Here is a 12,329-nt window from a genome sequence, read left to right on the forward strand (position 1 = left end):
ACCACGCACACCTTGCACCAGCACCGTGCACCACCATTTTGCACCAGCACCAATCCTGCAGCCACCAACCCAGGGTTGCAAAGCAAAAGGGTCAACCCCCCCCCCCCAAAAAAAAGAAAGGACAAACCCCAATCAGAGCCCTGGGGGGGGGGAGGGGGGGGAGAGCATTCATCCACCCTCTAATTAATTGCAGGGTGTTAATTAAGGCACGGATCGATAGGATGGATCTATAGGGCTGGGTCAATTGTGGGGCCGGGGGGCAAATTCCTATTATGGGGGGAAGGGGATGAAAGGGGGGGGGGGGGCAGAGCACGGCCCTATTGTTCATAATGGGGGATGGAATGGGGTCCATAATGGGGTAATCGAATAATGGGGCATGGAATGGGGTCCGTAATGGGGTGATAGGATAATAGGATAATGGGGCACGGAATGGGGTCTGTAATGGGGTAATGTGATGCTGGGACACAGAATGGGGTCTGTAATGGGATGATGGGGTAATGGGGCATGGAATGGGGTCCATAATGGGGTAATGGGACATGGAAGTGGGTCCATAATGGGTCCATAATGGGATAATGGGATAATGGGACAGGGAATGGGGTCTGTAATGGGGTAATGGGATAATGGGACATGGAAGGGGGTCCATAATGGGGTAATGGGACAGGGAATGGGGTCTGTAATGGGGTAATAGGATAATGGGATATTGGGATGTGGAATGGGGTCCATAATGGGGTAATGGGGTAATGAGATGTGGAATGGGGTCCATAGTGGAGTAATGGGACGTGGAAGTGTGTCCATAATGGGGTCTAATAATGGGATAATGGGATAATGGGGCATGGAATGGGATCTGTAATGGGATAATGGGATAATGGGACAGGGAATGGGGTCTGTAATGGGGTAATGGGATAATGGGGGATGGAATGGGATCCATAATGGGGTAATGGGACAGGGAATGGGGTCTGTAATGGGGTAATAGGATAATGGGATGTGGAATGGGGTCCATAATGGGGTAATGGGGTCCATAATGGGGTAATGGGGTCATGGGGTCATGGGACATGGAAGTGGGTCCATAATGGGGTCCATAATGGGATAATGGGATAATGGGGCATGGAATGGGATCTGTAATGGGATAATGGGATAATGGGACATGGAATGGGGTCCATAATGGGGTGATGGGACAGGGAATGGGGTCTGTAATGGGGTAATGGGACATGGAAGTGGGTCCATAATGGGGTCTGTAATGGGATAATGGGATAATGGGGGATGGAATGGGGTCCATAATGGGGTGATAGGATAATAGGATAATGGGACAGGGAATGGGGTCTGTAATGGGGTAATAGGATAATGGGGCACGGAATGGGGTCTGTAATGGGATGGTGGGATAATGGTGGATAGAAGGGGGTCTGTAATGGGGTGACGGGGTAATGGGGCATGGAATGGGGTCCATAATGGGGTAATGGGACATGGAAGTGGGTCCATAATGGGTCCATAATGGGATAATGGGATAATGGGAAAATGGGGCATGGAATGGGATCTGTAATGGGATAATGGGATAATGGGATGTGGAATGGGAACCATAATGGGATAATGGGGCATGGAATGGGGTCCATAATGGGGTGATGGGATAATGGGGCACGGAATGGGGTCCATAATGGGGTAATGGGGGATGGAATGGGGTCTGTAATGGGGTAATTTGATGCCGGGACATGGAATGGGGTCTGTAGTAGGGTGATGGAATAATGGTGGATAGAAGGGGGTCTGTAATGGGATGATGGGGTAATGGGGGGTTGGAAGGGAGCCTGTAATGGGATGACGGGGTAATGGGGCATGGAATGGGGTCTGTAATGGAATAATGGGATAATGGGGCTTGGAATGGGGTCAGCATGGATGCAGCATTTCCTGAGCTGCTCCCTTTGGTGCACGGAAGGGGGAGGGGGAATGGGATTATTTCTGGAAGCAATGGCTGAGCTTTCGTTTTACTGCAGGGGCTCAGGGAGGGACAAAGCTCTGCAGGGCTGCAGCACGGCGACAGGATTGTTTGCTCTGCATTTGTTCTGTGTGCAAACGAGGATGTGGAGAGGGGTGCAAGTCTGCAAATGCAACCACTGCAAAGCACTGCCCCAAATGCAATCAGATCCTTGCAAAAGAAGCCCCAGCAAAGCTCTGCTGCAAATGCAAGCAATCCCTTGCAAATGCATCCAAGTCTGCAAATGCACCCAGGACAAAGCCTGGACTCAAATGCATGCAAACCCTTGCAAATGGATCCAAGTCTGCAAATGCACCCAGAGCAAAGCAGTGCCCCAAATGCATGCAAAACCCTTGCAAATGCATCCAAGCCTGCCGTGCTGCATTGCTGCTGTGCTTTCTGCACTGCTGCAAGGCTGCAGGGCCGTTCTGCTGCAAGGCTGCTGTGCCCCCATGCACTTCTGCTGTGCTGCAGCCACGTTCGTGTGCTGCTGCAAGGCTGCAGGGCTGTTCTGCTGCAAGACTGCCGTGCTGCATTGCTGCTGTGCTTTATGCACTGCTGCTGCACCACTGCAGTGCTGTTCTGCTGCAAGGCTGCTGTGCCCCCATGCGCTTCCTGCTGTGCTGCAGCCGTGTTTATGTGCTGCAAGGCTGCAAGGCTGCAAGGCTGCTGCATTGCTGCTGCATTGCTGCCACACCAAAAGAAATGGCAAAGCAATGGAAACTGGATGGCATGGGGTGGGGGGAAGGGTGGGATGGGGGAGTTTGGGGTGGGGGGGGAGGAGGATTTGGGGGTGTTGAGGGGGGTTTTGGGGCGGGGGGGTTCTGGGGGGGGTTGGGGGGGTTTGGGGGGGGGTTTACCTTCTTGCCAATGAGTTTCTTGCGCAGGAACTCGCGTGCCTCAAACATGTAGGGGATGTCATAGAGGGGTCGCAGCTTCCTGTTCTTGTCCTGTAAAATTTGGGGGGGGGGAGAGGAGGGAGGAGAAGGGTGAGGAGGTGAGAAACAGCCCCACAAACCCCCCCACCCCCCCCAAAATCCTCATGGAGGGATGGGGGGAGCCCATAGCGTTATAAGCATTATAGTTTTGGGGGGTCAATGCAGCCATATGGGGGGGGGGGGAAGAGGGGGGTCCAAAATCTCATTGCTCCCAATCATGGAAACACCCCTAAATATGTGGGGGGGGGCTGCAATAGGGATGGGGGGGTCCAAAATCCTATTGTCCGTAGCTTCAACCCTATAATATGGGGAGGGGGGGTCTGCAGTGGGGTGGGGGGTCCAAAATCCCATTGTCCATAGCATCAACCCTATAATATGGGGGGGGGGGGGGGGGGGGGGGAGAGATATGGAATAGGTTGGGGGGGTCCAAATCCCGTTGCTCTCCCCATAGCATCACCCCTATAATATGAGGGGGATCTGTAGTAGGGTGGGGGTGTCCAAAATCCCATTACCCCCACCATAGAAACACCCCTAAATATGTGGGGGGGGGGGTCTGCAATAGGGTGGGGGGTCCAAAATCCCATTGTCCATAGCATCAACCCTATAATATGGGGAGGGGGGGTCTGCAATGGGATGGGGGGTCCAAAATCCTATTGTCCGTAGCATCAGCCCTATAATATGAGGGGGGTCTGCAATAGAGTGGGGTGTCCAAAATCCCATTGCTCTCAACCATAGAAACACCCCTAAATATGTGGGGGGGGGGGGGGGGTCTGCAATAGGGTGGGGGGTCCAAAATCCCATTCTCCATAGCATCAACCCTATAATATGGGGAGGGGGGGTCCAAAATCCCATTGTCCATAGCATCAACCTTAAATATGGGAGGGGGGGGGGTGTGTGCAGTGGGGTGGGGGGTCCAAAATCCCACTGTCCATAGCATCAACCCTATAATATGGGGGGGTGGGGGCCAATATATAATATGGGGGGGATGCAATGGGAAATGGGGAGGGGCTACAAAGGGATGCAGAAGGGCTGCAATGGGAAATGGGGAGGGGGTGCAATGGGAATTGGGGAGGGGGTGCAAAGAGGGATGGGGAAGGGGTGCAAAGGGATGCAGAAGGGATGCAATGGGAAATGGGGGAAAGAATGCAATGGGAATTGGGGAGGGGGTGGAAAGGGATGCAGAAGGGTTGCAATGGGAAATGGGGAGGGGGTGCAATGGGAATTGGGGAGGGGGTGCAATGGGAATTGGGGAGCGGGTAAATGGGACATGGGAGGGGGTGCAGAGAGAGATGGGGAGGGGGTGTAAAGGGATATGAGGGGATGGAAAGGGAAATGGGGAGGGGATGCAATGGGAATTGGGGAGGGGGTGCAATGGATATGAGGGGGATAGAAAGGGAAATGGGGAGGGGATGCAATGGGAAATGGGGAGGGGGTGCAAAAAGAGATGGGGAAGGGGTGCAAAGGGATGCAGTGGGGATGCAATGGGAAATGTGGGGCAGAATGCAATGGGAATTGGGGAGGGGTTGCAAAGATGCAGCCACCCTGGGGTCTGCACAGAGCTGTTGGGACCCCCCCCCCCCCACCCCACCTCCTTTGCTGATGCAGACGAGGGCACCGGAGGACACCGAAGGACCCCCTGTGACACCGAGCTGCTGCCACCCCTTCCCAATTAACTCCTAACGAGGCAGGCGGCCAGCTCCATTTGCTGATTGCAGCCCCGCTGCCAGCAAGCATTCCCTGCAGCACACAATAAATGCATGCAGGGGAACGCCTGCAGCGTGCAACCCCAGGCACCGAGCAGCACTCCCTGCAAAGCTCCCTGCTTGCTGCAACCCCAGCTGCATCCTGCACCCTGGTTGCTGCCAGCAACCCCAGATGCTTGGTGCATGACAGTTGCATGCTGCACTGTTTGCTCCTTGCAATCCCAGCTGCTTGCTGCATCCTGGTTGCTTCCTGCAATCCAGCTGCATGCTGCACCCTGACTGCTTCCTGCAACCCCAGTTGCATGCTGCACCCTGGTTGCATCTTGCAACCCCAGCTGCTTGCTGCACCCTGGTTGCTTCTTGCAACCCCAGCTGCATGCTGCACCCAGGTTGCTTCCTGCAACCCCAGTTGCTTGATTTACCCTGTTTGTTTCTTGCAATCCCAGCTGCTTGTTGCATGACTGTTGCTTAACAAGCACCCTGGTTGCTTTCTGCAACCCCAGCTGCATCCTGCACCCTAGTTGCTTCCAGCAACCCCAGCTGCTTGTTGCATGACAGTTGCTTGCTGCACGCAGGCTGCATCTTGCAACCCCAGCTGCTTGTTGCATCCTGGTTGCTTCCTGCAATCCAGTTGCATGCAGCACCCTGGTTGCTTCTTGCAACCCACAGCTGCTTGTTGCACGACTGTTGCTTGCTGCACCCTGGTTGCTTCTTGCAATCCCAGCTGCTTCTTGCACCCCAGTTGCATCCTGCAACCCCAAGCACTTGCTGCACCCCGATTCCTTGCTGCACCCTGGTTGCAAAAGGCCCGTGGAGGAGCATGCAAAGTAGCAGGGTTAGGATGCACGCAGCAAATCCCTCCTGCACTGCAAAGCTCCGAGGCAGACAGCGCTGCTCCGGCTCCCGTCTGCTGCTCTGCACTCAGCCAAAGCCTTGTGCAAACACCAATTAATCTTTGCTAACGAACTCCAGATTTATTGCTTGTTGAAGTGCCTGTCTGGCACGGGCTGTTAAGTCTCTGATCCCATCCAAGGCTGCGTTTGGGAAGGGGGGGATGGGGGGGGGAAGAGCTGGGGCTCAGATGCTGCTTGCAATTGCAATCAGCCCCGCATCCTGCATCACGCATGGAGCAGCCTGCAGCCTGCAGCCCACATCCTGCATCCCAAATCTCCCATCCTGCATCCCAAATCCCACATCCTGCATCCCAAATCTCACATCCTGCATCCCAAATCTCACATCTCACATCCTGCATCCCAAATCTCACATCCTGCATCCCAAATATCAAATCCCACATCCTGCATCCCATATCTCACATCCTGCATCCCAAATCTCACATCTCACATCCTGCATCCCAAATCTCACATCCCAAATCCTGCATCCCAAATCTCACATCCCACATCCCACATCCCAAATCTCACATCTCACATCCCAAATCTCCCATCCTGCATCCCAAATCCCGCATCCCAAATCTCACATCTCACACCCCGCATCCCAAATCTCACATCCTGCATCCCATATCTCACGTCCCAATCCTGCACCCCAAATCTCACATCCTGCATCCCAAATATCAAATCCCACATCCCGCATCCCAAATCTCACATCTCACACCCTGCATCCCAAATCTCACATCCTGCATCCCAAATCTCCCATCCTGCATCCCAAATCTCACATCTCATATCCAAAATCTCCCATCCCGCATCCCAAATCCCACATCCCGCATCCCATATCTCACATCCCAATCCTGCATCCCAAATCTCAAATCTCACATCCAAAATCTCCCATCCCGCATCCCAAATCTCACATCCCACATCCTGCATCCCAAATCTCACATCCTGCATCCCAAATCTCACATCTCACATCCCAAATCTCACATCCCACATCCCACATCCCAAATCTCCCATCCTGCATCCCAAATCCCGCATCCCAAATCTCACATCTCACACCCCGCATCCCAAATCTCACATCCTGCATCCCATATCTCACGTCCCAATCCTGCACCCCAAATCTCACATCCTGCATCCCAAATATCAAATCCCACATCCCGCATCCCAAATCTCACATCTCACACCCTGCATCCCAAATCTCACATCCTGCATCCCAAATCTCCCATCCTGCATCCCAAATCTCACATCTCATATCCAAAATCTCCCATCCCGCATCCCAAATCCCACATCCCGCATCCCATATCTCACATCCCAATCCTGCATCCCAAATCTCAAATCTCACATCCAAAATCTCCCATCCCGCATCCCAAATCTCACATCCCACATCCTGCATCCCAAATCTCACATCCTGCATCCCAAATCTCACATCTCACATCCCAAATCTCACATCCCACATCCCACATCCCAAATCTCCCATCCTGCATCCCAAATCCCGCATCCCAAATCTCACATCTCACACCCCGCATCCCAAATCTCACATCCTGCATCCTATATCTCACATCCCAATCCCGCATCCCAAATCTCACATCCCAGTCCTACATCCCAAATCTCCCATCCCACATCCCGCATCCCAAATCTCACATCCCACATCCTGCATCCCAAATCCCACATCCCAAATCTCACATCCTGCATCCCAAATCTCACATCCCAATCCTGCATCCCAAATCTCACATCCTACATCCCAAATCTCATATCTCACATCCCACATCCTGCATCCCAAATCTCACATCCCACATCCCAAATTTCACATCCTGCATCCCAAATCTCACATCCCACATCCTGCATCCCAAATTTCACATCCTGCATCCCAAATCTCACATCCCACATCCTGCATCCCAAATCTCACATCTCACATCCAGAATCTCCCATCCCGCATCCCAAATCCCACATCCCAAATCTCCCATCCTGCATCCCAAATCTCACATCCCACATCCTGCATCCCAAATCTCACATCTCACATCCAGAATCTCCCATCCCGCATCCCAAATCCCACATCCCAAATCTCCCATCCTGCATCCCAAATCTCACATCCCACATCCTGCATCCCAAATCTCACATCTCACATCCCACATCCTGCATCCCAAATCTCACATCCCACATCCTGCATCCCAAATCTCACATCCTGCATCCCAAATCCCACATCCCAATCCTGCATCCCAAATCTCACATCCCACATCCTGCATCCCGCATCCCACATCCCATATCCCAATCCCATATCCTACATCCCCATATCCCAAATCCCACATCCCACATCATCTCACATCCCACCCCATCCCAACCCACACCCCACATCATCCCACCCCATATTCCACCACTGTGCCAAACTGGATGTCACTGCCATGCCATGCTGGATGCCACCACTGTGCCACACTGGATGCCACTCTGAATGCCACCACTGTGCCACTCTGGATGCCACCACTGTGCCACACTGGATGCCATCACTGTCCCACTCTGGATGCCACCATTGTGCCACTCTGAATGCCACCACTGTGCCACAATGAATGTCACTGCCATGCCATGCTGGATGCCACCACTGTGCCACACTGGATGCCATCACTGTCCCACTCTGGATGCCACCATTGTGCCACACTGGATGCCACCATGCCACCACTGTGCCACTTTGGATGCCACCACTGTCCCACACTCAATGCCATCACTGTCCCACACTGGATGCCACTCTGAATGCCACCACTGTGCCACACTGAATGTCACTGCCATGCCATGCTGGATGCCACCACTGTGCCACATTTAGTGCCACCACTGTGCCACACTGGATGCCACTGGCATATCACACTGGATGCCATCACTGTCCCACTCTGGATGCCACCACTGTGCCACACTGGATGCCACCATGCCACCACTGTGCCACTTTGGATGCCACCACTGTGCCACACTCAATGCCACCACTGTCCCACTCTGGATGCCACCACTGTGCCACGCTGACTGTCACTGCTATGCCATGCTGGATGCCACCACTGTCCCAGTCTGGATGCCACTCTGGATGCCACCACTGTGCCACACTGACTGTCACCACTGTGCCACTCTGGATGCCACCACTGTGCCACGCTGACTGTCACTGCTATGCCATGCTGGATGCCACCACTGTCCCACTCTGGATGCCACTCTGGATGCCACCACTGTGCCACTCTGGATGCCACCACTGTGCCACATTGCATGCCACTCTGGATGCCACCACTGTGCCACGCTGACTGTCACTGCTATGCCATGCTGGATGCCACCACTGTCCCACTCTGGATGCCACTCTGAATGCCACCACTGTGCCACGCTGGATGCCACCACTGTGCCACATCAGATGCCATCACAGAGCCACACTGAATGCCATCACTGTGCCACCCTGGATGCCATCATTGTGCCACACTGTATGCTTCCACCATGCCATACTGGATGCCACCACTGTGCCACACTGGACGCCATCACTGTCCCACTCTGGATGCCACCATTGTGCCACACTGGATGCCACCATGCCACCACTGTGCCACTTTGGATGCCACCACTGTCCCACACTCAATGCCATCACTGTCCCACACTGGATGCCACTCTGAATGCCACCACTGTGCCACACTGAATGTCACTGCCATGCCATGCTGGATGCCACCACTGTGCCACATTTAGTGCCACCACTGTGCCACACTGGATGCCACTGGCATATCACACTGGATGCCATCACTGTCCCACTCTGGATGCCACCACTGTGCCACACTGGATGCCACCATGCCACCACTGTGCCACTTTGGATGCCACCACTGTGCCACACTCAATGCCACCACTGTCCCACTCTGGATGCCACCACTGTGCCACGCTGACTGTCACTGCTATGCCATGCTGGATGCCACCACTGTCCCAGTCTGGATGCCACTCTGGATGCCACCACTGTGCCACACTGACTGTCACAGCTGTGCCACATCAGATGCCATCACAGAGCCACACTGAATGCCATCACTGTGCCACCCTGGATGCCATCATTGTGCCACTCTGTATGCTTCCACCATGCCATACTGGATGCCACCACTGTGCCACACTGGACGCCATCACTGTCCCACTCTGGATGCCACCATTGTGCCACACTGGATGCCATCACTGTCCCACTCTGGATGCCACCATTGTGCCACTCTGGATGCCACCACTGTGCCACACTGACTGTCACAGCTGTGCCACATCAGATGCCATCACAGAGCCACACTGAATGCCATCACTGTGCCACCCTGGATGCCATCATTGTGCCACACTGGATGCCATCACTGTCCCACTCTGGATGCCACCACTGTGCCACACTGGATGCCATCACTGTGCCACTCTGGATGCCACCATTGTGCCACTCTGGATGCCACCACTGTGCCACACTGACTGTCACAGCTGTGCCACATCAGATGCCATCACAGAGCCACACTGAATGCCATCACTGTGCCACCCTGGATGCCATCATTGTGCCACTCTGTATGCTTCCACCATGCCATACTGGATGCCACCACTGTGCCACACTGGACGCCATCACTGTCCCACTCTGGATGCCACTTTGGATGCCACCACTGTGCCACACTGGATGTCACTGCCATGCCATGCAGGATGCCACCATTGTCCCACTCTGGATGCCACCACTAGGCCACTTTGGATGCCACCACTGTTTCACAATGGATGCCATCCTGTCCCATACTGGATGCCACTCTGGATGCCACCACTGTGCCACGCTGGATGCCACCGCTGTCCCACTCTGGATGCCACCATGCCACCACTGTGCCACTTTGGATGCCACCACTGTGCCACACTGGATGCCATCACTGTCCCACACTGGATGTCACTGCCATGCCATGCTGGATGCCACCATTGTGCCACTTCGGATGCCACCCTGGATGCCACCACTGTCCCACTATGGATGCCACCACTGTGCCACACTGGATGTCACTGCCATGCCACGCTGGATGCCACCACTGTGCCACATTGGATGCCACGCTGGATGCCACCACTGTGCCACGCTGACTGTCACTGCTATGCCATGCTGGATGCCACCATTGTGCCACTCTGGATGCCACCACTGTGCCACCCTGGATGCCACCACTGTGCCACTTTGGATGCCACCACTGTGCCACACTGGATGCCACCACTGTGCCACTATGGATGCCAGTCTGGATATCATCACTGTGCCACACTGGATGCCACCACTGTGCCACTATGGATGCCACCACTGTCCCACTCTGGATGCCACTCTGGATGCCACCACTGTGCCACTCTGGATGCCACTCTGGATGCCACCACTGTGCCACTCTGGATGCCACCACTGTGCCACATTGCATGCCACTCTGGATGCCACCACTGTGCCACGCTGACTGTCACTGCTATGCCATGCTGGATGCCACCACTGTCCCACTCTGGATGCCACTCTAGGTGCCACCACTGTGCCACACTGGATGTCACAGCTGTGCCACATCAGATGCCATCACAGAGCCACACTGAATGCCATCACTGTGCCACCCTGGATGCCATCATTGTGCCACACTGTATGCTTCCACCATGCCATACTGGATGCCACCACTGTGCCACACTGGACGCCATCACTGTCCCACTCTGGATGCCACCATTGTGCCACACTGGATGCCACCATGCCACCACTGTGCCACTTTGGATGCCACCACTGTCCCACACTCAATGCCATCACTGTCCCACACTGGATGCCACTCTGAATGCCACCACTGTGCCACACTGAATGTCACTGCCATGCCATGCTGGATGCCACCACTGTGCCACATTTAGTGCCACCACTGTGCCACACTGGATGCCACTGGCATATCACACTGGATGCCATCACTGTCCCACTCTGGATGCCACCACTGTGCCACACTGGATGCCACCATGCCACCACTGTGCCACTTTGGATGCCACCACTGTGCCACACTCAATGCCACCACTGTCCCACTCTGGATGCCACCACTGTGCCACGCTGACTGTCACTGCTATGCCATGCTGGATACCACCACTGTCCCAGTCTGGATGCCACTCTGGATGCCACCACTGTGCCACACTGACTGTCACCACTGTGCCACTCTGGATGCCACCACTGTGCCACGCTGACTGTCACTGCTATGCCATGCTGGATGCCATCATTGTGCCACTCTGGATGCCACTCTGGATGCCACCACTGTGCCACTCTGGATGCCACCACTGTGCCACATTGCATGCCACTCTGGATGCCACCACTGTGCCACGCTGACTGTCACTGCTATGCCATGCTGGATGCCATCATTGTGCCACTCTGTATGCTTCCACCATGCCATACTGGATGCCACCACTGTGCCACACTGGATGCCACCACTGTGCCACTATGGATGCCAGTCTGGATATCATCACTGTGCCACACTGGATGCCACCACTGTGCCACTCTGGATGCCACCACTGTCCCACTCTGGATGCCACTCTGGATGCCACCACTGTGCCACTCTGGATGCCACCACTGTGCCACATTGCATGCCACTCTGGATGCCACCACTGTGCCACGCTGACTGTCACTGCTATGCCATGCTGGATGCCACCACTGTCCCACTCTGGATGCCACTCTAGGTGCCACCACTGTGCCACACTGGATGTCACAGCTGTGCCACATCAGATGCCATCACAGAGCCACACTGAATGCCATCACTGTGCCACCCTGGATGCCATCATTGTGCCACTCTGTATGCTTCCACCATGCCATACTGGATGCCACCACTGTGCCACACTGGACGCCATCACTGTCCCACTCTGGATGCCACTTTGGATGCCACCACTGTGC

General features: G+C 54.7%; 1 protein-coding gene across 1 annotated transcript in view; it reads right to left on the reverse strand.

Annotated features, from left to right (window-relative positions):
* The window catches only part of SND1 (staphylococcal nuclease and tudor domain containing 1), a 126,909-nt gene that overhangs the window by 70,893 nt on the left and 43,687 nt on the right, over positions 1-12,329 (reverse strand). Inside the window, exon 11 of the mRNA XM_090126737.1 lies at positions 2,824-2,913. Coding sequence (XP_089982863.1) covers positions 2,824-2,913 — 90 coding nt within the window. The remainder of the gene's footprint in view (positions 1-2,823; positions 2,914-12,329) is intronic.

This window comes from Phasianus colchicus, chromosome 1 (genome assembly GCF_987193195.1).
Source record: "Phasianus colchicus chromosome 1, bPhaCol1.hap1.1, whole genome shotgun sequence".
Taxonomy (NCBI): Eukaryota; Metazoa; Chordata; class Aves; order Galliformes; family Phasianidae; genus Phasianus; species Phasianus colchicus.